The sequence below is a fragment of the Macaca fascicularis genome, chromosome 9 (assembly GCF_037993035.2).
Source record: "Macaca fascicularis isolate 582-1 chromosome 9, T2T-MFA8v1.1".
Classification (NCBI taxonomy): Eukaryota; Metazoa; Chordata; class Mammalia; order Primates; family Cercopithecidae; genus Macaca; species Macaca fascicularis.
The window spans coordinates 105,195,338-105,223,330 of record NC_088383.1 but is presented as its reverse complement, the minus strand read 5'-3'; the positions used below and the strand labels follow the sequence as shown (position 1 = coordinate 105,223,330).

The 27,993-nt window shown below is 41.7% G+C and overlaps 2 protein-coding genes and 1 long non-coding RNA gene across 10 annotated transcripts in view; 2 read left to right on the top strand and 1 right to left on the bottom strand.

Moving 5' to 3' along the window:
* The window catches only part of DNTT (DNA nucleotidylexotransferase), a 42,271-nt gene extending 40,072 nt beyond the window's left edge, over positions 1-2,199 (bottom strand). For 7 of the 8 annotated variants that reach the window (XR_012418016.1, XR_012418017.1, XM_045362180.3 and 4 more), the window contains exon 1: positions 1,949-2,199. Coding sequence is in view for 6 of the 8 variants with exons in the window: in XM_045362180.3 (XP_045218115.1) it covers positions 1,949-2,151 (203 nt within the window). In the remaining 2 variants the exon portion in view is untranslated. Of the gene's footprint in view, positions 117-1,948 lie in introns of those variants that run through there. The other variant, XM_065520160.2, reaches the window with a different exon arrangement.
* LOC141407720 (uncharacterized) lies at positions 9-7,789 on the top strand. The gene is made up of 3 exons (XR_012418018.1): positions 9-117; positions 6,580-6,696; positions 7,690-7,789. It is a non-coding gene; the product is annotated as an uncharacterized lncRNA (long non-coding RNA).
* Positions 7,790-7,809: 20 nt separating this feature from the next.
* BLNK (B cell linker) overlaps positions 7,810-27,993 on the top strand; it is a 110,855-nt gene continuing 90,671 nt past the window's right edge. Inside the window, exon 1 of the mRNA XM_015456486.4 lies at positions 7,810-8,063. Coding sequence (XP_015311972.1) covers positions 7,981-8,063 — 83 coding nt within the window. The 5' untranslated portion in view covers positions 7,810-7,980. The remainder of the gene's footprint in view (positions 8,064-27,993) is intronic.

Genomic DNA, 27,993 nt, shown 5'->3' with positions numbered 1-27,993 from the left:
CTCCCATCATCTTCCTGAGTGCCTGCCTCAGCTGCCATGTATGTATTCATTGCCGTGTCTATAATAAATCAGTGGATTCTTGCTGGAAGCTTGGACGTTTCAATGGAGAGCTTTCCAGTAAGTGGCACTTCTGGCTCTTTCCTTCCTGCGTAACCCTTGCCAGATTTCTTTACCATGAAAAGCAGTTCCACATTTGCGAAGGCTTTTAATTTCTTTTTTAAAAAATCTATTTGTGGCCAGACATGGTGGCTCATGCCTGTAATCCCAGCACTTTGGGAGGCCAAGGCGGGCAGATCACGAAGTCAGGAGATAGAGACCATCCGGGTCAACATAGTGAAACCCCGCCTCTACTAAAAACACAAAAATTAGCCAGGTATGGTGGCACGTGCCTGTAGTCCCAGCTACTCGGGAGGCTGAGGCAGAAGAATTACTTGCACCTGGGAGGCGGAGGTTGCAGTGAGCCGAGATTGTGCCACTACACTCCAGCCTGGGCAACAGAGAGAGACTCCATCTCAAAAAAAAAAAAAAAAAAAAAAAAAAAAAAAGGAAATCTTTTTTTTTTTGGCTTCTTTACCTATATAATCTTCCTGTCTTCTCCAACTCTAACCTTCTATGTAAGTCTGTAAGATTAGGCAGGCTTAACAGTTAGATGAAATGTAGGATTTTCTTGGAACGGATGTTAGAAAATGAGATTCACAGTGGCTGTAGGAGTTTAAAAAGAGGCAGCAAGAGAGAAAAGGAGACCTTGCAAAGAGAGAAATCAGGTGGAAGAAAGGCCATGGGAAACTCAGGAATTTCTGAATGGGGCATTTTAGCAAAAAATGAATGAAAAGTCAATGTCATATGAATCATGGTGTTGTGAACGTGAACATATCTAAAAATTGACTTTTGAAATATGTCTCCTCAACACTTGGAAGCTGACATTTCTTCTGCATGACATGGTTGTCAGTTTTATTTTCAAATATCAAAGACTATTTTTACAATCAAAATGTTTTTTCACATAAAATTTTTATAGTTTTTCTGAAAATTTGTGGTCAATTTATTCCCTGCACAGTCAAAGCAGTCAATTGCATAAACCATTATTCCTTCATTGCAAGCCCCTTAACGATTTAATCCAGAACCATCACTTATGTAAAGGTTCTAATGCCATTTGTTTCTGGATTTTGTTTTGTTTTCTCTTCATCTATTTGAGACCAGTGAAAAGCTTATACAGCAGTTAGAAAAACAATAAGAATAATTGCTGTTCAAAGTGAGTGGATTAGTGAGTGAACCAATCTAGGTGGTCCAAACGCTTCCATTACCTCCTTGCCTGGGTTCTGATTACATCTAACCCAGTGTGGTGTCTGTCACCCCTGGACAGAGCTGTCTTAACAGTGAATACATCTTTACCCAGCATCTCTCTTTCTAAGAACCCCACTAGGACTGCTCTTTGGAAAAACATGATCAAGGCCACATCTGGGTGCCTGTGGTAAGCTGGCTAGTCATCCTAGCCCACCACAGATGCTAGTTGCCTTAGCACGCCCAGATGTACAGGTAAGAGCCAAGCAACCAAATCATGCTTTCTGCATCAAAGTAGCCAAAACTTTTTTAATTGAACTCAGTGATACTTTGTTCAATTTGGTCAAGAATAAAATTGAGTAGTTCAGCATTACATTTACCAATTAGTGTTCTGCTTATCATCCCTAAATAACGCATCTCATAGGAGTGAAGAGCAAAAAATAAAAAATTTATCTCATTTTTTGGTGTCAACTAGTTTCAATATAATTGTATTCAGTCCCCACTTATCTCGTTTTCCTTAACTAGTTGTTCTTTGATTTCAAATCTGCTATTCTCCCAGTGGGAAGATCGCCTCTTCCACATGTGGAAGAAAAAACAGATTCCTTGGGTTCCCAAGAAGCTGTTCACAAAGCCCCTGCTTATTTACAAAGTGAGATCAACGCTGTCCTACCTGAGCTCATTTTCAACCCTGAACCCTTTCCTGCGGGCCAGCTCCATGAGGAACGCTCTGCGGGTGGTTCCCATTTTCTTCTCCAAAATGAAGACGACCAAATCTTGAAATTTGATGTCTTGAGGAGAGGAGGCCATCAAGGCACCCGTCTGCCGCGGTCTCTTCTTCCGAGGGCTCAAGGGGGATGTTTGTGGTGGATCCATGGGAAGAGGCTGCTGCTGCCTCTGGCTGGCCCATCAGGTGGTGTCTCCAGAAGGGAGGGAGACTGCCACCCTCCTACATGAAGGGTTTTGATGTCAACTCACCAGCAGACTCTGAAGCCAGGGCAGGGCTTCATGGGTGCTGCCCTGGCAACAGCTTCCTGCCAAAGTATGATGGGGAATTTTTATCTCTGTTCAGTTCATTTGTCCAATATGGAGATCATAATGAAGACAGTCAATTAACCTTTGTTTTCATAAGCACAATCTCATTAGCTCCTCAGAGTAACCTTGTGAGGAAGGCAGGGAAGCATCGTTTGCATGTTATTTGTTTCTAAATGTACTGAGGCCCCTCTGTGGTCTTTATTTATTGATCCCTTTTAAACCTCCCAACTCACTTGCATTCTCCTCCTTTTGTAGACAATCATAACACTGTACTAGATGTCTGTAATTTGCATGGGTGTTATATTCTGCTTGTGGTTGTTTTGATTTTACATAAATGACATTGTTACATTTCTCATTCTGCCAATCACCTTTTTATTTCACTTGGAACTATGTTTTCCAGGTCTGTGTTCTAATTGTTCTGTTGCTTCTAACTGCTCCATAGTATTTCATGGTGGGCATTTACCACCTGTTCACTTACATAGGTACATTTTATAAACAAGAGAACCAAGGCTCAGTTATTCAAGATCACAGAATAAGGGGCAAAACCAGATCCTGAATTCAGTTCTTTGGATTCCAAATTCTGTATACATTTATTAGTTTTTTTAAGTGGATTAAGTTTGTCCAGAGAGTAGTCTGTTATAAACCCTAACATAGGTCTTCTTCAGTGGGATGGTATGAGTTTTAGATGAGAATCACTGCCATAAGGAGACATTTCATAACTTTATGTGCAAAATTAAATTTGTCTTTCATTAATACACTCTATAGATCTCATTTCCTGAGCATCTGCTACATGGCCAAGGTAAGCACCTACCAGCCTTAGCTGACCGGATCCTCACAATACCACAGTCAGGTGGTCCTACCTTTCTCATTTGGCTAAACAATTTACCCAAGGTCACAGAGCTACTGAATTGTCACAACTGAGAAATGATTGAGCTAGGATTTGGACTCAGATCTGTCTGATTTTAAAAGACACACTCTTAACCACCAAGGAACCTTCCTCTGTACTTGTCTTCTCCAATAACTAATCTGAGCTCTGCTCACCCTTTGTCCCTCTTTTTTTTTTTTTTTGAGATGGAGTTTCACTCTTGTTGCCCAGGCTAAAGTGCGGTGGCACAATCTCGGCTCACTGCAACCTTCGCCTCCTGGGTTCAAGCGATCCTCCTACTTCAGCCTCCTGAATAGCTGGGATTACAGGTGCATGCCACCACGCCTGGCTAATTTTTGTATTTTTAGTAGAGACGGGGTTTCACCATGTTGGTCAGGCTGGTCTCGAACTCCTGACCTCAGGTGATCATCCCACCTTGGCCTCCCAAAGTGCTGGGATTACAGGTGTGAGCCACCATGCCTGGCTGTCTGTGCCATATTATTTGAGACTTTTGCTATCTCCAAAAGCATATGAGCACCTCACAACCCTACTAGGGGAAGAGTGACGTGACAGCTGCCTTAAGTTATGGGCAAAGCACTCTGTTGCTCAAGAAAGCAAAATCAGAAATCTTCAGGTGGAAATTGTAGAGTAATAGATTCCAGTTCTCCTCAAGTAAGGACTGTTTAGTAACTCAGCTGTCTAAAAATATACAGAGAGCAGCTTTATACAGTGGTATGTTACATGTCATGAAAAGTATTCAAACAGGTGCTGGATAACTGTTTATTGAGCTGTAACAGAAGGGAATTCAGACATCTGGTAAGGGCCTATAATGTAGCTCTGAAATTCCCAGATACTATGACTCTTTGCTAGAGATCAACTGGGAGATGAGAGTCCATTTTGACCCTCACTATTAGGTGTTTGGTTACTGAAGAGCTGAATGCTTCATGTTAGAATGCAGTTGTAGCTGCCAAATGGTGCTGCAGCAGGGAGTATGTAAACCATTCTAGCAAGAATCTGGGATTGTTGTGTTCATTCCCAAGGTATAGCCACCTAATGGTAAAGGCGCGCCACCTAAGCAGTAAAGAGAATGGGGAGGTAGTACTGAGATGTGGCTAATAGCTCAGGCTTCGTCAGGCTGCCCATAAAAATTCTGTCTCTATTGCTTTGAAGCTTCAAAACAAGTTGCTTAACTTCTTTAAGCCTCAGCTTTACCTCGTCTGTAAAATGAGGACTGAGATAGCCCACATAACCTGCTGGGCAGAGTGCATGACACAAAGGTAGCACTTTCAATAAATGTCAGTTCATAGTCATTTATGTTTTGTCTTCAGAGACATTCCAATTCAATCTGAAATCAGATATATATGTTTTATAAAACTATGAAATCATCCAATGTCATATTTAATTTGCTTTGGGTCACTGGTATTGAATAGATTACCAACAAAAATTTCAAATGTACTGATGCCTGTCTGGTTATCAGGCTATCATCTCTCGGCTGCAAATCTACCTTTTTTTGTGGTGGATTCCATGAGGTTGAGGCCAGGACTTAGCAAATTCTCTTTCTCATTTGCCAGCTGACTTTATGTCAGGCTCTGCCAATGGCGATACCAGAGGGAGACCAAAAGTCTGGATAAGAGGAAAGAGTTGACTTTTTTGTTTGCTTGCTGCTACTGTCAGGGTCTTCGCAGTAATGGTTCTCTACTCAGACAGCAGTGGTTGGTTCCAGTCTTTAGCTTTTTTCTTTTTCTTTTTGTCTTTTCTGCACAACCAGACCCAGCCTTACTGTACCCTTCAGAGGTATCAATACGAGCTAAGCGACATCTCCTCAAAGGTCTGAGTCCCAGCTCGGCAGAGGTTTCCCTATGAACTTCTATGGCACCAGGGCGACAAGCAGCACTTCCTTGTTAAAGACCTGTGTTCCAGCTCCATGGGAGCCCTGCTCCAAACTTCCAGTTTTCAGCAATCCCGGTTCCATCCCTTTGTTGCTCCAGCCCAGTGGTGTAGTGTGCTTCTTGCAGTTTCTTTCTCTGAGTTACCTCAATGTCCTCTTTTTGCTTGGCAGCACTTCCTTGTTAAAGACCTGTGTTCCAGCTCCATGGGAGCCCTGCTCCAAACTTCCAGTTTTCAGCAATCCCGGTTCCATCCCTTTGTTGCTCCAGCCCAGTGGTGTAGTGTGCTTCTTGCAGTTTCTTTCTCTGAGTTACCTCAATGTCCTCTTTTTGCTTTTTCAGCCACCATTAACGTAGTGAAACCAATCCCCTGTGGTGAAGGGAGGTGTGAAATAAGGTCTGAGAACACAGATGTCTCATTGCCTTTTCAGGAACTCAGTTAAATCGTGCTCATGAAGTGCCTCGAAAATAACAAAACACTATACAGAGTTCCCTTATCCTCTTTGGCATTGCTGCCAATAGCAGGAATTGATTTCTTCCTACTATACAACAATTTTCCGAAGCTCTTTGCATCAGACGTTGAGCACTCTCCTTGATCTACTAGATTGGTCAGTAATCTCCAAATCTCAGTGTCTTAAGAAAAGTTTATTTGCTTATACTACTTGGTGGAGAATTCTGCTCCATTCAAGACTCAGGCTGTTGGAGGTTTCACATTTGTGTACCTGTACCACCTAAGCTATGAGCCCATCTCAGTCACCATGGCAGTGGGGAGAGCACTGAGATGAGGATGTCTTGCATCAGTAATTAAAAGCTTTGTCTCAGAAATGATAGACATTCTTGCTGGTCATAGCCCATAGGCCAGAACTAGTCACGCAGTCCCACCTAACTGCAGCAGGGCTTGGAAATGCAAGGGAGCACATGGGATCTTGCCACACCCAGGATTACATGATGTGCTGGTTGATGGTTGTGGAGACTCCCAGTTAAAAGGGTTGTTACTACATCTGCACTAAGCCTGGGGCAGAGAGCAGGGAGGCCCCAGAGCCCTGCACTTCCTGGAGAAGAACCTTTAAAAGGAGGACCACAGTGTGCAGTGTTCAGGCCACTCTGGGGCCTTTCTACAATTCCAAGCTGTTAGTGTGGATCTGTGGACAAGAAGGTGTGGTCCTTCTGAAACATCTCCATACCATCCATTCCTCCTTTTGAGCAGCATCTAGAGTGAAAAATCCTTAATACAGCATCAAAGGGCTAACCTAAGTGTGAGTCAGGTGCCTTTCCTGATTCCACAGTCTTCTGTGCCTCTCTGCCCATGAAAGCATGTGCCATCCTGTGTTGTAATGATTTAATCCCTTGTGTATACTCCACGCTGGACTATAAGTCTTGCTGTATTTACAGCTGAATCCCCAGCATCATAGTACAGTACCTGGTAAAGTAGGCTGACTAGTAAGTGTTTGAAGAACAAATTCAAATTCAAATGTAGTTGACTTTATTTATTTATTTATTTATTTATTTATTTTTGAGGTGGAGTCTCACTCTTTCATCCAGGCTGAAGTGGCATGATCTTTGCTCACTGCAACCTCCACCCCCCAGGTTCAAGTGATTCTCCTGCCTCAGCCTCCTGAGTAGCTGGGATTACAGGTCCGTGCCACCACACCCAACTAATTTTTGTATTTTTAGTAGAGACGGTTACTCCATGTTGGCCAGGCCGGTCTCGAACTCTCGACCTCAGGTGATCCACCTGCCTTGGCCTCCCAAAGTGCTAGGATTACAGACATGAGCCACTGCACCTGGCCGTTGATATTGTTATTAAGCTTTTACACTGTTTGGGCAACTGTGATATAAATCTTCTGCCATGACCACCTTTCTCCATCTTAAACATTCCCAATTAAATGTCCCTTCAATATGAGCAAGTAGAATACAGGTGTTAAGGAACCAGACGACCTGAAATCAAAACTCAGACATTTATGAGCTGTGTGACCTTGGGCAAGTTACCAAACCTTTCTGTGTTTCATTTCCCTTATCTCTGCAATGGAGATTAGAATGATTTCTATCTTACAGGTGCCTATGAGGACTAAAGCACTTCAAAGAGCACTGGCATGCAAGTTGCCACAACTGTCCATTGCTATTGTAATAGCCCAGGTTTCTCCTTGTTCCCCCTCCACTTCCCTGTGTTCCCATATACTTTGTAGGTAACCCTGTCACAGTCCTTCCCAATGGCCTTTTGCTTTCCCTAGACTTTTCCAAAAGTGGTGCCAGGCCCGCTTAGGAATAGCTGACACAGGAGGATCACTTGAGCCCAGTAGGTCGAGGCTGCAGAGAGCCCTGTTCATGCCACTGAACTCCAGCGTGGGTAACAGAGTTAGACTCTGTCTCAAAAAAGAAAATAAAACAAGACAAAAAAATAAAACAGACCTAGGACTCTAATGAGACCAGAGGGGTGTCCTGCAATGATTCATGGGAACACTGGTCCCATGAAGTGTTCCAGGCAAAACAAAAATTCTGTAGTGAATTAAGTGTAGAGAAACCAGAGAAACTCTATACAATGTGTGTTAGAACATTAAAGGTTTGTAATAAACTGTATTCACCCATTGTATTCTCAACGTGCTTACCTTTTGTTTGTTTGTTTTGTAGAACACCTATAGCACCCTTCTGAATGCAACTGGAAGTATTGGTGCCTAAGGAGCTACACAAGCCTGAACCTCCTGCTACTTGCCAGATGTATGAGCTTGAGCCATTCCCTTACCCCATGGGGGGATCACAGCTTCCAACATGTAAAATAGCAGTCATAGTGCCAACTTCTTCACATTATAAGTGATGAATAAGATAGCATGACAACTGCCTGCCTGGTCCACATGGGAGCTGGGCCACTGTTCTGTCCTCCCCTCCACGCTGCCAACACCATGATGCTGGCAGATGTGACCAATGCTCCTGCCTGTTCGGGTGATGATGGCTCTGAGGAAACAAAGAACACAGCAGCTCACTGGTCTCCGTGCTGATGCTCCCAGGTAGCCACTGCTCCTCTTAGTTTGGGATTGTTTTTAAATTTTTTCCATTTTGGGTAATATTTAGTCTCCACATGATCATTCTTACAGATCTTTATTGAGTACAAGTGTATGGGGCAAGAAGCAATGGGGAGAATTTTAGGTTTTCTATGGTTCAGTGGAGAAGCAGTCCTCTCCCCATCAGCAAACATTATTTTTATCCTTAGGAGTCCTGTTGTTATTCTCTGTGCACAGTGGAGGAAGTCAGTTTGAGAGAGAAAACTTCTGTTTCCGGTACTTTGATTTTCTTTTATATCAAATATCTTGTATCATCTATTCATTTCAAGGTGTAGATCTGGGACCTGTGCCATCCTCAAATGTGCGGGCAGGGTTTTGTTTTGGTTTGGTTTTTCACCGAGCACCAGCTTCCTCTGTTGCCTGAACAGCTGTGTTTGGTTCTTGGCAGCAAGTGTCTTCTGGAGCTTAGAACTGCCTTGCCAGGAACATGTGTAGAGTGTCTTGAATGAAAAATAAACCTTGGAAAATTTGTTTCTTGCCGTTAAGAAGCATTTGGTAGCTATACATGTTGGGTGCCTAACAAGAACAAGAAATTTTAGTTATAACAGGGGTTCACTTTCATCTACAAGGTAAGAAGTGATAGTTAGAACAATGGAATTGATGTACAACAGCAGCTTATTTGTGACTTCTAGTCTTTATTCCAAAATGTTTATTAAACTTAGCTGTATACAAAATTATGGGTGACAGCATGAATATCAGGCATGGAGGGGAGAAAATACAGGGATTTGCTTCAAGGACAAATTTGAATAGGAGAGTTGGGATTTTATTTGCAAAGAGTTAGGAGCTGTCGAAGGTGTTTAAGCAAACACTGAAGGTGATCAAAATGGTGCCCTAGGGAAATTAATCAGGCAATGATGAATGGGGTGAATTGGTGAGGCAGAAAGAAGGGAAGCAATCAGGAGACAATTATAATAAGATGTGACTTGGGGCCACTGGAGAGAATGAGAACAGAGCCTGGGCGAGATGATAGACCTTGTGCTGTGGATCAGTGGTTGGGGCCATGGCTCCTGGGTATCTGGGGGTAAAATCCTCTAGTCCTGCCAATATCCCATAACTTCCAAATCTTTATCTCTAGCCCATTTCTCTCTCTTGAGCACCAGACCCATTTACATTCCACTGAAAAATACTATTCAAAATTCCTAAAACAGAACTACTCATCATCACTCCCCAAACTGCTCCTTCACTTCTCTCACCACATCCTTTTAATTCTTGTTCTTGACTGATAATGTCTCTAAGGTAAGCAGTTAAACACATCTTTCTCTCCTGGGGCTTATGAACTGAGTGCGAAACAAGCATGGGTCTGTTGGCAGTGGGGTGCATGTGAATGTTTAGCAGCCAGCTTGCAAAGTTCCAGAACATTTGACCATGAGTTCTTGTGAGCTGGCATCAGCTGACTCCAGCACACCACTGTGACCAGAGTCACAAGATCAGCTTTATTACTGGTAAACTGGAGAATCTGACTTGATGCTTTAGCTCCAACCTTCCAGACATATATAACTGAATTGAGAAGTTTATGATACAATAATATTATCATATATACTGGTAATAACAGTCATCTCTAAAGATGTTAGGCTTTGTGAAGTGCTTTACCATTTATCCTCACATTCCTCAGAAGGCCCTGGAAGATGTTTAGCTTGCCCCCTTACACTCATCTGCTGGAGGAATTCAGAGGAGGGCGGGAAAAGGTGGCAGGAAGGGCACTCACAGGGGAGGGAGCCTGTCACGGGCCAGGAGGGCTGGAAGGATTTGAGCAGATGGGGGAAACGGAGAGAAGCCAGGTTTGGAGCAGACCTCACAGACCGCCTAGAGCCTGAGTTGGCACTGAGAAGTCATGGGAGCTTCTGAGCAGGACAGTGGCAGGCCTGAGGCAGGGTCACAGAGGGGCAGCCCTGCAGTGAATGTACCATGGTCCAGAACGGGACTCCTTGAAGGTGCAGAGAGCTGAAGCTGCTACTTCAGCTGGGTCACTATTGCAAATGGCCCGAAGAGAACCATGGAAGCCTCAACGGGTACCATTCATTCATTCAATGCATATTGACTACGTGCCTATTATGTGCCAGGCACTTCTAGGCATTAGTAATACAGAGTGAATAAAACAACCCCTGCTTCATGAGATTTACATACTTGTCTGTTACTGGAAGGAAACAGACAATAAATAAAATTATTCAAGAATCTCAAGCAGGCCAGATGGTGATAAATGCTGTAGAGAGAAATAAAGGGGACAGGGCATGCCAGGATCGGGTTGGGGTGGCAGTCTAAGATTATCCAATTAGGCTTCATTGAGGAGATGACATTTTAGCAAAGATCTGAAAGAAACCAATGATGGTAGTGATGGAAACAGGCATAAATGTGCCAGACCAAGGAGGCAGATCATAAAGAAATCATTTTAAAAGGAGAGAGGATGGGCACATCAAAATCTCAGAAATCACACTTAAAGAACTTATCCACCTAACCAAACACCACTTGTTCCCCAAAAACTACTGGAAAAAAAAAAGTCTACCTTAAAAAAAAAATTGAGGCCAGGCTCATGCCTGTAATCCTAGCATTTTGGGAGGTTGAGGTAGGAGAATCATTTGAGACCAGGAGTTCAAGACCAACCTGGGCAACAAAGCAGGACCCTGTCTCTACAAAAATAAAAGTAAAAAATTAGTTGAGTGTGGTGGTGCAGGAGGATTTCTTGAACCCAGAAGGTTGAGGCTATAGTGAGCCATGACTGTGCCACTGCACTCCAGCCTGGGCAACAGAGCCAGATCTTATTTCATAAATAAATAAATAAAGAGAGAGACAGAGAGAATCTCACAATTATTTAGGCAGTGAATTGGAAAACAATAGTTTTGGGTTATAAAACCAAAATTGTAAAATACAATTAAACCAAACTTGAAATGTGTTTGACCTTTATGGTTTGAAAAGAGTCAGTTAAATATTTCAGTTATTGTTTACTGGATCTTACGGAGGGCATTTTATGCTATAGTAGTATTTGTAGTGTTTATAACACTAGGGGATTGAGACAGTCTTATCAGAGTGAAATGAATAGCAAATAGAGACTCATCATAACAATATGCTTCAGATTCCCCAGTTACTCCCAGTGCCTTAGTAATGTACCTTTTTTACCTCGTGCTATAAACATTTATCCTTGGCCCAGGCACGGTGGCTCATGCCTGCAATCCCAGCACTTTGGGAGGCCGAGGAAGGAGGATCAGTTGAGGTCAGGAGTTTGAGACCAGCCTAGGTCGAGATGATGAAACCCTGTCTCTACTAAAAATACAAAAATTAGCTGAGCATGGTGGCACACAACTGTAATCCCAGCTACTCACGAGGCTGAGGCAGGAGAATCACTTGAACCCAGGAGGTGGAGTTGCACTGAGCCGAGATCACACTGCTGTACTCCAGCCTGAGCAACAGAGCAAGACTCCATCTTGTAACTGGTTTCTCTGGATGGAAGAGGAATGGTGTTCACAGTCTCTAATTTGGGCCTGTCATCTATGTACAAAGACATGTGCCAAGTCCTCTAAGGCATACGAAGAAGGTTATACTCTAGAACAAAGAATAAAAAACAAAACGACAACAACAAAAAAAACCACATTTATCCTCAAGGTCACAGATCCCCCACTGTAGTGGATGCTGTGGTGAGCTGCCCAGAGCCCCCTTCAGGAGGGAGGCACCATTCCTTCTGCCACTGACAATGGCAGAGCTGATGGCTTAGTGTTAGGAGGTGATAGCTCACTGACAAAAAGAGACACCTGCCTAAGGACAGGCCCCTCCACTTAATGGTTAATGATCGGGGGAAGATTACAAAGGCCAGGTCATCTCGTTTCAAGGGGTGACAACTCCGAAAGACCAGCCTAACTCTAGAGCATCTTATTAGATTGGCTGAGATCTGTACTGTAACTAAATTGTGGTTCAACCCTTTCTCTGCTCAATCTACTCCTTCATGCCCCCATAGATGATGATCCCAAGGGCATCTCCAATAGACTTCTGCACACAAATTCCCATCTCAGGTCCAGTTTCCTGGGAACTCACCCTAAGAACACATTGTTGATATTTACCCTATTTTAGCTGCCTTCTGCCCCTGACCACCTTCCTTTATATACACAAGTATGGCTTGTCTTCCCATTTAGAGTGTAACCTTCTTTGTATGCCTTAGAGGGCTTAGCACATGTCTTTGTCCATAGATGACAGGCCCAAATCATAGGCTGTGAACACCATTCCTCTTCCATCCAGAGAGACCAGTGACAATTCTGTCAATGACACACCCTTAATGCATAGAAGGGGAGAGCTCAGGCCCACAAGTATTTGTGCCAAACCATTTATCGAAAGCTGGTTTTGCTGGGGATGCAGCCAAAACCCTCTCTTATTCTTTGCCAGGAAGTGAAAGTCTTTCATCACCACCTGGGAGGAAAAAGGGGTTCAACGGCCCAGCAGAAACAATGTCACATTGTGAATTTGGTACCAAACTCAGCTCTCAATGCAACGAATTTGAGACATTTATTTTAAACATGTGTTTTTCAGTCAGAATAATTTGATGGGGGTAGGGGGAAGTGGGGACTCACTTTCAACATAGTAATCTTTTTTATAAAGGTCTGTGAGTAATTGTTTACCTTTTAAAAATAACAGAAAATCTCATATTCAATATTTTTAAGTTGTGGGGTAATAGTTTATAATTAGGTGCTAAATGGTGTGATTATATTTAACCAAAATGTTTTAACTTGGTGAAAAAGAGCCTAGCTCCTTTCCAAAGCTTTCTGAGAGAGCAGGTTACTTAGTCTCAGAGGAAGTAAACCTATGTACTACTAGTAAATCTCAGCTCTATTAGAAAGGGCAGAAGAGTGTCCAACAGAAAAAACATCTACTGGAGGAAGAGGTTTGCCTCAGACAACTTAGGAAGGGGGGCATAGGGAGAGAAGGGGAAGAGTGCCAGGAAAATCCAAGAGGAGGCTGGCAGCTCTTACAGGAAAACTAGGTAAATTCCACACATTAGAGCCTCCCAGATCACCAGGGTGTCTTAGTCACTTCGGGATGCTATAACAAAATTACCATAGAAACGTATTTCTCTCCATTGTAAAGTCTGGGAAATACAATATCAAGGTGTCAGCTGATAAGTTTCCTAGTGAGGGCTCTCGCTCTGGTTTGCAGATGGCCACCTTCTTGCTGTATCCTCACATGGTGGAGAAAGAGATCATCTCTCTTGTGTTTCTTCCTTTCAGGGCACTAATCCCGTTCAGGAGGGGTCCACACCCATGTCCTAATTACTCCCAAAGGCATAACTACAAATACTCCTAATCTCACATGGGGGATTATGGCAACAACATGTGAATTTGTGGATGAAACAAACATTCAGTCCAGAGCAATGGATACAAAGCAAAAATAAACAAAAAACCAGTTTGCCTGTTACATGAATACACTGTTACATACATGTTTGTTCTCTACATAGAACTTTGGTTCACAACCCTGGCTACACAATAAACTACCTGAGTTTTTAAAATATCAGTAACCAGGCTCCACTGCACACTAACAGAATCTGAATCCCAAAGGGTGGGGGTGGGGGTGGGGGAGAGTATCCATGTTTTTTACAAACTCCATAGTTATCCTCCTGTGCCACCAACCTTGAAAAACCACTGGTTTATAATATTTGTTGAGTATGGCTGAGATGGATAACTCCACTTGTCCTCCTTCACGTAAAGCTAAAAAGATAGAGAGGCATAGACTCTTTCCCTACTCTCTACTGATATTTGGGTTTGTTAAATGAAATAACTACTTTTAATTGGTGGGGCATTTTCCTCTATAGTCTAGACAACTCAAACTTGTACCACTAAGCCCTTGCCAGGTGGCAGAAAGCAGGGCATTGGAAGGTATTGCCTTCCCATTGAGTACCAGCTCCACTTCACCAGCCAACCTACAAGACAGTGTTCCACAATGCCACAAGGACAAATAGCCACATGCTTCTCCCATATCCCGGGTACCATCTTGAAGGGAGGAGACAGAACTTTGAAAGATATTACATTTCCTGGAATTATCCAAGCAGAGAAAACTGAGTTACCTGATGGGACAGTTAAAATTATTGAATTGGACTGAAATGGCAAGATGGAACTAAGCTTTAGTTCTTTTCCCACATCCCAGCAGGAAGAAAGAAAATCAGCTCTTCTATAGACAAAATAACAAAGCTCACATTTTCTCTGTACACATAAGGAAAGGTAAGGGATTTTGGACCCTGAAACACGAGCTTATGAATATACACATGCATACATCCATTTGCCTGTGCATATGTGGATATGCACATCCACCCACTGTAGACCAAGGCAGAGAAAACTAGCACTTAGGGAGTGCAGCCAACAGTGGGCCGCACCTGGCATGTTCTGGGATTCTGGTGGCAGAGAAGGAATGCCGGCTTCTTGGGAGCAAATCCTGACATACATGTGTGGGAAATGTTGCAAAATGAAACTCGTTGGGCGCTGTTGACAAGACAATTTTTCTGGGAACAAGTGCAGCCATTCAGTGAGCTGGCCAGACACAGCAGTGTTCATTTCAGATGTTTCTATTGTCCCGGACATGGGAGTTCTACTTGTCACCATTTGGTGTCAGCATTTTCTATCCTAAAAGTCCTCTGGGTTCTAAAGCAAAGGCCCTGTTGGAGAAAGTCTGGAGTATTTTATTGTGAATAAATAACTTTATTTCAGAAGACTTTAATATTCCTTTTAGCCTTCACTGATTTCTTTTTTGCTTTGTAATTGTTTTTCTTTTTGCAGAAAGAAGGCAGCATTCTCTTCATCTGCAAAGGCGAACATCAGAATTACACCTTTCATTCATTGACCAACAAATCTTGAGGACCAGTATCTTGTAACGCAGGTCCCTCCTCCTACAGAGCTTTTCGGATTCTAGAGGGCAGCATGCACAGGGCAGAGGCAGCTGTTGGAGGCAGCAGTTCTGTAGAAAGAAAGGCTAACCCTGGCTTTGAGCCTGGTTTTACCACTTAGCAGCTATGTGGCTGTGGGCAATAAACTTAACCTCTCTGAGCTGCAGCCTCTTCACACATAAAACATACATAATAAACACTTTTCTTCCAATTTTAGCATGAAAATTAAAGATGTTGAGGGATGCATAGGCAGAGCGCAGAGGATGTTTAGGGCAGTGAAGCTATTCTGTATGACACTTATAATGGTCATTATATGTTTACCCAAACAGGTAGAGTATACAACACCAAAAGCGAACCCTCCTGCGTAAACTACGGACTTTGGGTGACAATGATGTATCAGTGTAGGTTCATCGATTGTAACAAATGTACCACTCTGGTGGGGGTGTTGAGAATAGAGGAGGCTATGCATTTGTGAGGGCACAAGGTGTATGAGATATCTCTTTACCTCTGCTAAATTTTGCTGTGAACCTAAAACTGCTCTAAAAAATAAATCTGTTTTAAAAAATTGAAGGTGTTGGCCGGGCGCGGTGGCTCAAGCCTGTAATCCCAGCACTTTCGGAGGCTGAGGCGGGTGGATCACGAGGTCAGGAGATCGAGACTATCCTGGCTAACATGGTGAAACCCCGTCTCTACTAAAAATACAAAAAACTAGCCGGGCGTGGTGGCGGGCGCCTGTAGTCTCAGCTACTTGGGAGGCTGAGGCGGGAGAATGGCGTGAACCCGGGAGGCGGAGCTTGCAGTGAGCCGAGATCACGCCACTGCACTCCAGCCTGGGAGACACAGCGAGACTCCGTCTCAAAAAAAAAAAAAAAAAAAAAAAAAAATTGAAGGTGTTACAATGGTATGTTTCTTGCAGAACTATTCACAATAGGAAAGATATGAAATCAACCTAAGTGTTCATCAATGGATGATTGGATAAAGAAAATGTGATATATATAATATATACAATGGAATACTACTCAGCCCTGAAAAAAAAGAATGAAATTATGTCTCCTGCAGCAACATGGATGGAACTGGAAGCCATTATCTTAAATGAATAACTTAGAAACAGAAAGTCAGATACTGCATGTTCTCACTTATATGTGGGAGCTGAATCATGTGTACACATGGACCTAAAGAATGGAATAATAGACACTGGAGACTAGGAGGGGTGTGGGACAGAGGGGGAGATATTATAAAATTACTGAATGAGTACAATGTGTACTATTCAGGTAAGGGCTACACTAAAAGCTTGGACTTTTTATAACTATGCATTAGACCCATGTAACAAAACAACACTTATACCCCCTAAGTCTATAAAAAATTTAAATATTAAAAATGGAAAATGTTACTTGCATTCATAGGTACAAATTAAATAGCTGTTTAATGTGTAGGTAGGGGCTGCTCTGGTTGTGTAGTCTTCCACCTCTGGGCTGTGCCAATAGCATGGGGTTTGGAGTCAAATCCAAGTTCCATCATTTACACTTAATGGCACTTTGATGACAGATAATTTGCCTAAATCCTCTATATGTGCATTTAAATTTGTATAGCTATTGCCAATCTGCAAATTGTTCTCCATTGACAATATACCAGTTTGCACTCAGATTACACACCGGAGAGGTGATGGGCCCATTGTCTTATGTTCATCACACACGGTGTACTGTCAAACTTTGGGATGTTTGCAAATACGAAATGTAGAAGAAGCTATCCCAATGGAGTTTTCATTTGCTTTTTCTTCAATATGAGTGAGGTTGTGCATCTTTTTGTCTATTTAAGGGCTATGTGTATTTCTATAAATCATCCTTTCTGTCTTTTGCATATTTTTTATTCGGTGTATGGTGTTTCCTTATTGATTTGTGTGATTTGCTTATATATGACAAAATTAGTCTTCTTCCTGCGTATAAGTTTCAAATACTTCCCCCAGTTTGATTTCTGACTTCTGACTTGGTTAATGGTGGTGGCTTTTAAACGTGCAGATTTTTTAAGTGTAGTCAAATATATCAATCTTACTCTTTATGGCTTCTTTGTTTGTGTCATACTTAGCCCTTTCCCACTCAGAGATTCTAAACCCTAGGCAGCAGCGGGTGGGATGGGGTGGAGTGGGATGGTGAGGGGTGGGAATAATGTTCTCTTCTAGGTTTTTTAGGGATTTATTTTCACATTTGAATCTTTAATCCACTGAAATTTATTTTTGTGTATCAAGTGAGGTATTGGATCCAAGTTTCTCTTCCCCCAAGTAGCTTCCTACTTGTCCTAGATTCTTTTATTAAATAATCCATATTTTCTCCACTTATTTAAAACCAAGTTCACTTTTGAAAGAATACACAAAGGCCCATGACTTCTAAATTTGGCAGCAGGAGGATGTCTAAGCTGCAGAATGTTAGACGAGGCTCTTAGCTCTTTCTGAATTGTATTTCTTGCTATTTGGAAAAAGAAGAAATAAAAGTGCATTGATCTGAAAATTTAATTCAACAAATAGCTGTGTGGGAGAGTGGAAAGAACACAGGCTCTTAAGTTAGAAAACCTGACTTCACTTCTCATATTGACTAATTGCAGGGAAGTTATGCAACTGCTGTGTGCCTCAGCTTTTGCCTTTGTAAAAATGGACCTAATAATGGCATCTATGCCATAATATGCTGTGCAGTTAAAGTGCATTAGTGCTTTATAAACTATACAGGACTACAGGCACATGAGTTGTTATTTGAATTTTTACAAGGTGGTACACCATTGCCAGTTAACTCATACAACACAATTCTAGATTTGTGAATGTTTCACCATTCTTGAAATCCTTTCACCTTCTTTGAAGATGGTTAGCTTATTTCTCCTTGCTGGAGAATATTCTGGATTTGCTATTTTTAGTTTGGTTAAATGTGTTTTCTGACAGCATCTGAGTGGCAGTGAGGGGTTGGTAGGAAAGAAAGAGGTGACTGGGAAGTTAGAATCATCCACTGGGTTGCCAGGGAGAGGGAGCTGAGGCCGCACTTGGAATAATGATCTGGAAGGAGGTAGAAAACGGGAAACCACAGGGAGAATGAATGAGCTTATTTAGAATCTTGTATATATAATGATTACCTAGTTAAACTTTTGTTTTATGATTTACTTTATTGCAAAGTTTTGTGGACTGTACAGAACAATGGTGAGAGTCAGTTAATGCAGTGATCGAATCACAATCCCTCCTCTTATTAATAGTTATTTAACCTCTCCAAAGACTTTTTCTCATCTGTGCCCAAGGCATTATAAAGATTGAATGAGACAACATTCATTTCTCATGCTCATGTGACTCTAGATAGGAGGTTGGAGTGGGCAATTGAGAACAAAGTGTAAATTCATGATGTTGACTTGTGTTTGCCCTTGGGAGATGCAGTAGAAACCATCTGCAATCAAGAGGTGCAACTGGAATCTGGACACTCGCTCTTCTCCATCCCATAGACAAATGCTCCAGCCCACTTTGAAGGCAACAGAAGCCTGGGAGGAAGAAGATGCCTCTAATACCCTGTCAAGTTTGCAACAAAGGACATGGGATAATGACTCCATTATCACAGGGGAAGGAAAAGTGTCCAGATAACAAGGGGTGGGGACAATGAGTAGGGGCTAAAGGGGGAGGGGGCATCCATGGGACCAGCAGAAGGTCCAGAAGAAAGTGAAAACAGATATGGGTCACTAATTGAAGAAAAATGTGACTGTGATTTAATTTGTTGGAACCAGAAAAACCTGCTCTTCAGAATTCTTTTCTGCAAGCCTGGCCTTATCAATCCGTCAGTCAGGTCATCAGTCGATCACATGGTGGCTGCTGTCAATCATGTTTCCCAGCACTGGAACCCTCCACACACAGTATTACAAATGCTCACAGCCCTGAGGGAAAGGTGGCTCTAAAATTCCTTTTCTGTTCAGCACATTTTGTGTATGCTTGTTAAGTTTTAAAAATTTGTAAACAAGTTACCCAAAACACCCCACTCATCAGTTGGCCCAGGTGCTGTAACGAATTACAACAATATTTTCTCTCTGTCAGTGATGGTTAGTGAATTCTCAGGAAGTATACTGGAAACCAGCACAGGATACTTTGGCCTTTTTGGTGGGGGTCACGCGATTTAATTTTCACGGTGAATTTTGATTAATTCTATACTAGTCTAGAGAATTGTCTGTGTGTCCGTGTGTGTGTGCTCTCGTGAATGAAAACCCACCCGCAGAGCTCACTCCATGGACCTGGACCTGTGCAGTCACACGGGACCCTACATTCAGAAGACTCTCACCTTGTCTCACAAGTCGAAGAAGGGGACTCTCGTCTTCATTTTGCACTGGATCTCACAACATATGTAGCCGGTCCTGCTCTCCATGAAATATTGGACGTTGTTCAAAAGCACAAGCAAGTTTTTATGTTTTAATTAATCTAATTAATTAATTAATTTAGAGATGAAGTTTCACTGTGGAGTGAAGTGGCCTGATCTCGGCTCACTGCAACCTCTGCCTCCCAGGTTCGAGTGATTCTCCTGCCTCAGCCTCCCGAGTAGCTGGGATTGATTATAGGTGCCTGCCACCAGGCGCAGCTTATTTTTTGTATTTTTAGTAAAGATGGGGTTTCATCATGTTGGCCAGGCTGGTCTTGAACTCCTAACCTCAGGTGATCCACCCACCTCAGCCTCCCAAAGTGCTGGGATTACAGGCGTGAGCCACCATGCCTGGCCACAAGCAAGTTTTTAAAAGTTTGATAGTTATCAGTATGATTAAAATACCTACGATTCCAGGTTATAGAAAAATCATATACCAATGCATACAGGGCAAAATGCTTCATCATGCCAGTATACACAAAGGTCAAGAATCTCCAAAGAACAGCAGTAAAGAAGTGGTTTTGTTTTGAAAGGAAAAAAAACTATAGTTAATTTTTTCTTGGTTTGGGAGTACTAATCCTCACTATATCATATGCTGTTGTTAGAGGAAGTGAAAGAGAAATGAAAAGACTGAGAACAGAAGATCAGTCAAGGGTGTAGAAAAGAGATAGAGAGGAATCAAGGAGTGGGAGACTGAAATGAATCAAGCACTAAGCCCTGTCGTCTTCTTTCGATGCAAAAAGGCAATTTGCATGGTCACTCCTTCTGATGGGGTCACCCTGATACTGATTTATCAGGGACACAGTTCATGTACTATCTTCACTGCGTGCTTTTAAAATTTTTGTTCATCTGGGCTTGCTTTGAAAGGACTAGAAACCTCTTCGTGGAGATATATTTGAGTTGCTGGACTCAAAGTAAAACCAAGCTGTGCAAGAGGCTTTGATCTCTGAACTTTCTCTATGCTTGGAGGCTTGCCTTAATCTGTAATAATAAAGTTTTAAAAATAAGTTAACCTCTTTTCTTATATTGTGCAAATATATCTTTCAGTGTCGCTTTTCTTTTGTGGCCCCTGCCGTTTCTTTCACCTTTCCTTTTAAACAGATACATGTTCACTAAAAAAAAGACTCTGTTGCTTTAAGAAGAAAAAAGTTAGACTCGGTCAGTCTGAAAATGCAACACCTGGCGCCCATATTTAGAAATGTTAAAACACACACACACACACACATACACACACACATTAGCCTTTGGTACTGAACTGTGCAAAACATTACAGGAAGCTCATTGCTTAAGGGCAGTTGAGTTTAATCATTTATTTGTAAGTCAGTTGTTCGGTTGTTTGGTACTTAAAAGCACTTTTTCCCATAGAAGCAAAGCTATAAATGGTGCTTTGGTCCCCAGGCTCAAAAGACTGTTGGAGAAACGTCTGCCCTGGCGATGAAAATAGAAAATGATTCTGTGCTGATACAGTCATTGAGCCAAAAAGAAAAGCTAACAAAGCAAGGAATGGTTGGCCTTGAATGCTTATGCTCAAAGAGGAATGGATTTCACCTGATGTCGTGGTGGAGGCAGCTGGAGATTTCCAAGGTGCCTGTGGGTCTTTCCAATGGCCCAGGCTCTTTGTGTGTTCAATTTAAAGCCCGAGTGTGTTCTTCATCCTCCACGCCAGGCTGCATCCAGCGGTGCTTTTGTGTGACTCCCATGTTTGAGTTCTACTTTTGGCTCAGAGTGGTAAAGAGAGTGAGAGAGGAAGGGAAATCTTCCTGGGGTGTCTAGGGTGTTGGAAGAAAGGTGGCGTAAAGGAACGCAGGTGACCTTGTGGTACCTTAGCTCTCTGTGTTCCTTTGGAATGGAACATCTTCTCTAGCCACACAGGAAACCTCCTATTTGGATGTAAAGGTCCAGTTCACACATGTCCTCTTCTCTAGGAGTCTGTCCCCAATTTTCTGAACTTCCCCACTAGCTGTCAGTGCAGCTTTTCCACATGTCTATGAAAGCACACTTTTCATCATGTGGTCATTATTTATTTGTATACGCCTCCTCCACTTGACTAGGAACCCCTCAAAAGGAAGAAATACATTCATTTTTTAAAAAATCTCAGGGCAGGAACCTACACAACCTATAAATGTATGCTCCATTCATCTAAGTTGGAGCCAAGCTGTGAGCATTAATAAACCAGGCCTGATCACACCTGTAATCCCTTTGGAAGGCTGAGGCGGGCGGATCACGAGGTCAGGAGATCGAGACCATCCTGGCAAACATACGGTGAAACCCCGTCTCTACTAAAAATACAAAAAATTAGCCGGGCATGGTGGCGGGCGCCTGTAGTCCCAGCTACTCAGGAGGCTGAGGCAGGAGAATGGCGTGAACCCGGGAGGCGGAGCTTGCAGCGAGCTGAGATCCGGCCACTGCACTCCAGCCTGGGAGACAGAGCGAGACTCCATCTCAAAAACAAAACAAAACAAAACAAAACAAAACAAAACAAAACAAAACAAAACAAAACCAAAAAAAAACAGACCTGAGGGAGAGGAAAGTGGGGACATCATTCTACCAAAAAGAGAGGTTAGGGGGTTATCGAGAAGAGATCTTGCACTAGAACCTGCCCATCTCACCCCATTTACGCGAGCTTCATTGGTCCAGAACCATGTGCCTCTTATCAATGAGGAATGAAAGGAGGAGACATTGAAACCATGTGTAAGCAACTGCTTGACAACTATGGCGGATATACTTTGACGTTTCCCCAGCAGCCATTTTTCCCTTCTTCCAGTGACATCTCCTGATAGTCATGGAGTGATCACCCTAAATATATAGGTTTGGGTGTGTGCTAACATAGCTCCAGGATGGAGGACAGGCTATCACTTTTCCTTTGGCTTTGGTCTTCGGCTCAGAGATGGAAAGACGGGCAAAATATCCAATCAGGGTGAATCTTATTACTTTTGAGGGTGCCGTCTTTATCCTGCTGTACTTGAACCTGAGGGGCTGTGAGTCTGGGGCAGCTGGAATGGTGGTGTGGTGGTGAATGTTTAACAACTGGCTCTCAAAAAACAGCTCTAATTTGTAGCATTTGCCAATTCCTGGTGGAACACCTCCACCATGTTGATTTCAAGCTCTCACATAATGTTGCCAATGATTATAGTCTTTCCACCGTAGACATAAGTACAATAGATGAAACTCACCTCAAGAGCATAGACAATAGTAAAATGTAAAATAGGAAGACATGAATGTTAAGTATTTATTACATTTTGAAAATATAATTTATTGAATTGCAACCTTACATAATTTATTGTTTTCAAATAATGGCTGTGTTAGCAATAGATTCACAAAACTTCTGAAAATTTAACAATTTCCTCTGAATAGTTGATATGAGCTAGGTCCAGCAGCCCACTGAGCCAGAGCCAGCTGGCCATCTTTAAGGAATAAATCTGCTAAGACTCACAGAGAGTGCAAAAAATGGTCCTAGCCATAGTGTTTGGTTCCTAGACTCTGCAGCCTGCTCAGATGCAGCATATTTGGATATACCAACAATTTCCTTTCTTTTTAAATCCAGCCTGAGTCGGGTTTTCTGTTACTTGCAGTTAAAAAAGTCGTAAATGAAACACAAATATTTTTTATGTATTTGACATTTGTAAGTAAAACCACCATCTTAGGGTATATAGTGGGTTTGATGCAAGACAGGCAAGCCCCCAAATTGGGACTTAGCCTGGGAGCCTTCTTGGCATCACCTAGGAAAGAATTCAAGGGTGAGCCAGTGGTGTTAAACTGCAACTTTTATTGAAGCAGTGGTGTACAGCAGCAGCAGAGGTTCTACCCCATAGGCAATGTGCCCAGAGCATCAGCTCAGAGATAGTGAAGCATTCATATTTATGCCCACTTTTAGGGGTGGTTTATGCAGACATTTCTAAGATGAGGGAGGTAACTTCCAGGTTAGCAGGTCATTGCCATGGAAAGGGGCAGTAACCTCTGAGTGTTGCCATGGCAGTGATAAACTGACACAGCACACTGTTGGGCGTGCCTTAGGGGGAGGTGCTTCTGCCACAGACCTATTTTTGCTAGTCCCTCAATTTGGTCAGTGTCAGAGCCCCGCCTCCAGAGTCCAGTCCCACTTCCTACCCCAGGTTGAATGGTAGTCCTCCAAAAGATAAGTCTACTGCCTAACCCTTAGAACCTGTGAATGTGACATTTTTTAGAAAGAAAGTCTTTGCAGATTTAATTATATTAAGGATGCCAATTTGAGATTATCCTGGATTAAGTGAGCGGGCCCTAGATTTAATAACAAGTGTCCCGATAAGCGACACAGAGGAGAGACTTGGAGAGAAGCCAGGAGACCATGGGAAGACAGAGGTGGGGATTTGAGCTATGCAGCCGCAAGCCAAGGACTGGCTGGAATCACAAGGAGCTGGAAGAGACAAAGAAGGATTCTTCCTGAGAGCCTTTGGAGGAAGCATGGCCCTATTGGCATCTTGATTTCAGATTTCTGGTCTCCAGAACTTTGAGAAAATACATTTCTGTTGTTTTAAGTCACCAAGTTTGTCGTCATTTGTTATGGCAGCTGTAAGGAACTTATACAAAGCAGTTATATTTTACCTGTACACAAAGTATGTTTCAAATTTTTACTGTAATTTAAAAATAAATCCAAACATCTTAAGATTTTAAGATTCTTTAAATTTAGGAACATTTTTTAAGTGGATATGATAATCACTCAGAGAGAATCACACTTACACTTAATATATCAGTGTGTTTTCCTTTGTATTGGTGTGTGAGATTATAAAACCTGAATCAAACTATATGGACAGTTTCGGGCCCTGCCCTTTTTTTTTTGGTCCATTGTGAAGATTTTCCTATATAGTTATAGGTTATTTGAAAACACTGTTTTTAACGGCTGCAGAGCATTCCACTCATGGCTATATCATAATTTATGAAGTTATATTATTGTTGAATGTTTACATCGTTTCTAATTCCATACTGGTATAAATAATTCTACACTTAGGAAAAATTAATAAAATTTTATATTTTTCTTTTAAACATATGAACATTTTAAGAATCCTAATACCTAGAATCAAACTGCCTTCTAGGAAGTTTCTATCAATTTGTTGTCCTGTCAGTGGCAAGAGCACCCATTTAACAATGCCTTCGCCAAACCTGAATTTTATAAGGTTTTAAAAGCTTACTTTGGTAGGTTAAAAAATCAGTGGTATTTTATACTTGATTTAATTTGTGTTTCTTTGGTTTAGCGGGATTGTGAGCTGGTTTATATTTTTATCAGCCATCTGGATGTCTTCTCTTGTGAATTAACCTTTTGTGTTCTTTGCACATTTTCCTATTGGAATATTAGCCAGTTATGTATTGATTTGAAAGACAGTAATGTTATAGAATATCTAAAAAGATTTCTTCCTAAAAAGTGGCTTTCTATAAATATTTGTTGCACTTTATATCCAGGGTCTTCTCATTTGTAAAAAAGTGGAACATTGAAATCACACAGACTGGCAGTCGTGGTCCGGAAGGATGGTAGTGACACATTCAGCTCCCTCAGTCCAGCTCCACACACATTCTTTGATATTTCCAGTCTGTCCAGTCTTTGGTTTGCCATTTATTAAGAAGGAATTTGAATTATTCCACTCAGATAGTCTCAGGTTGGAGATCTAAGGATTTCCTTACGCCATTTCACCCTAGGGGCCCAAATTATTTGGTTAAATAATTAATAGAAAAGCAAGTACAAATTTTTTTTTTCATGAGAAATTTGCTTCCTTGTACTGATTCAACACATCTTGACCACAGACGTTGTTTTTATACACACACACACACAAAACATTATACATTGGTCAGGAGTAAGATCTTAGTTCTTTCTGCTCTTGTTTTTTTCTGGCTTGGGGTTTTTCTCTAAAACGGACTTTTGCAAGTCAGTTCACTCTCTAGGCCTTGGTTTCCTCATCTCCAATTTGCCAGATAAAAGACAGGACACCATGCAATATTTGGGATGTGCTCTTGCTGAAAAAGCATTGCTTATCTAAAGTGTAACTGGGCATCCTGTATTCTTATTTGCTAAATCTGGCAGCTTTCTCTCAAAGGCCTATTCCAGATCTGACAAATTATGACTAATGCAGGGCATAAAATATAGTCCAATATCACAGCACTTTGAAGAAAAGGGAATCCAGGTCCCATACTGCAGGGGCTACCATCGTCCAGTGGAGACTGTTCCGGGGATGATAGTAAAGGAAATGCTAATGAAGCCTGGAGAGTCCAGGGATCCCTTTAGACAGTTAGGGAACTAAAAGTAGAGTCTGGAGGTAGGTAAGACGTGCAAGTGGAATTGGAGAGACAATATGAAAGAGACTGTAGTACTGGCGTTAATGACAGATGGTGAGTTCTAGGAGATGGAAGTTGGATTCCTTACTCTTCTCTTTGGACAGTCTGACATATACATTTCTGCTGGACCGTCTGCTCTGAGTACTTAGCAGTGACTTCTTGAACACATTTTGAAAAGGACTCTTAGTTTATGACCAGGATCAGTTGAAAGAAATACCGTGATTGGAAAGCAGGGCTTCCATGGCCATGTAGTTTCCCATTCGGCATAGGTAAACAATTAGAATATCAATGATTTTCAACATCAATTCAGCTCCTGAGTTTGAAAAGTAGCTGCATCTCACAACCATTTTTTTTGTCAATGTCTTTTAATAACTTCCACATTTAACTCAGAAAATATTTATTATGTACAAAGAATGTTCTAGTTTTTTGCTTGCCATAGAGAAAGGCCAAAGAAATAGAATATAGTCGTTTTGCTGGGATGTTTATAATTTTATCATGGTAACAGGATATATACTTATGAAAAATAAGTCAAAACTATGGTCAAAAGACAGGAAGATAGAGGAGATCAGAGTAGAGGCCCAAGTGGACTAGAAGGAAATAGGACAATCTTCCAAAAGAAAGTGGCCATTGATGGTGAGTGAGATTTGGACAGGCCACGAGAAATAAGAAAATGGTCAAGATTGGAACAATATTTGGGAGATGAGATGACTATTCCAGGAGAGCCCCAGGTAGGATTTCTTCTTGATGGAGACAGTATTGATGACGAGGCCTGGGACACCAGGCAGTTCCAATATCACAGATGGCTCTCTAGAAAGGGTTGAGGGTTAGAGACATTTCAAGTCCTGCCATTTTAAAAATTCTTACATGAAATTTTCAAATATGTAGCAAAATTGAAAGACTGGTACAATGAATACCCATACACTCATCACCCAATTTTGATCATTGCTAACATTTTTTTGAACCAATTGAAAATAAGTTATAGACATCATGACACTTAAAACTTACATTCATCAGTGTACCTCCCAAAATATCTGAATAAGGATCTTCCTCTAAATTACCACAGTACCATTACCATACCTAAGAACATTAACAATTCCCTAACACCATCTAGCATCCTTGGTCTTCTAACATTAAGAAGACCAAGTGGTAGTCTTGTAGAATTTCTACATCTGGATTTTTAAATTATTATAATTGTTTTCTCTTAATGCTGTTCAGCCTGTTCCTGCATCCCCTTTATTTCCTCTAAACTTAGCAGGATCTCACATTACAGTTTGCCTGGGAATGTCTTCCCTGATTACACCTGCAGTCCTGGCATAATTCTTAGTTGAGTCTTCTTTCCCTCCCAGAGATGTCCTACTTTGGATGATTCATTATGTGTTTACTCTGTATAAGCTAGAAGTTAGATTTAAAAGTTGATTAAATTGAGATATTTCATAGGTGAGATGTACTTCATCTTGCATTGGAAGCAAAATGGATAATGCTGAATTTGATCACGTGAGTAGCAGGCAGTTGTCAACTCTGTAAAGGTCAGCCTTGCAATCAGCCAGCAGCCTCGGGCGTGGGAATTTGATACCTTGTGATGTCATAGGGATATGATGCTCCCCAACAACATTTTGCCTACCGGTTTTAGCATTAATTGATGACCCTTACCTAAATAAATTCTTCATTTGGGGTTGCAAAATGGTAGTTTTCTAATTCTACCATTCATTCTACATTTATTAGCTAGTATTCTGTGAAAATTGAGGATTTTTGATTTCTCCTAAACACATCAGGGTAACTGCTTTATTCTTCTTTAATTTCCAACTGATTTAATTTTTTAAATTTTCAATTAAAAAGTTGATGGAATAGTTACCTTCAGTGTTGGCAAATGACTTTGTTTTTTGGTTATGTTTTTATGGACTGGTGGATTTTTATTTGTTTCATGTTTAAAATAAATTACAGTCATTTTTTAATAAATGCTCAAATTGTCCCAAAATTGTCTACTGGACCCTCTTTCAAAGATCTGCTCCTATGTGCCTCTTTCAACGATCTGTGCCACATTAGCTGGGCATGGTGGTGTGTGCCTGTGGTCCCAGCTACTCAGGTGCTGAGGTGGGAGGATTGCTTGAGCCTAGGAGATTGAGACTGAGGCTGCAGTGAGTCACGATGGTGCCACTGCACTCCAGCCAGAGTGACAAGTGAGAACTTGTCTTTAAAAAAAAAAAAAAAAATCCAGGGAATCTATCTAATCCCTATCACTTCTCCACCATTTTCAGCTCCCTTCTCCCTCCCATGAGTGTGTACTTTTATGGCACAAGGTAGTCCAGGTTCACCTTTTATTTTCCCCGAAATCAACCCTTTCTTCAAGGAGAACCTGGTTCCT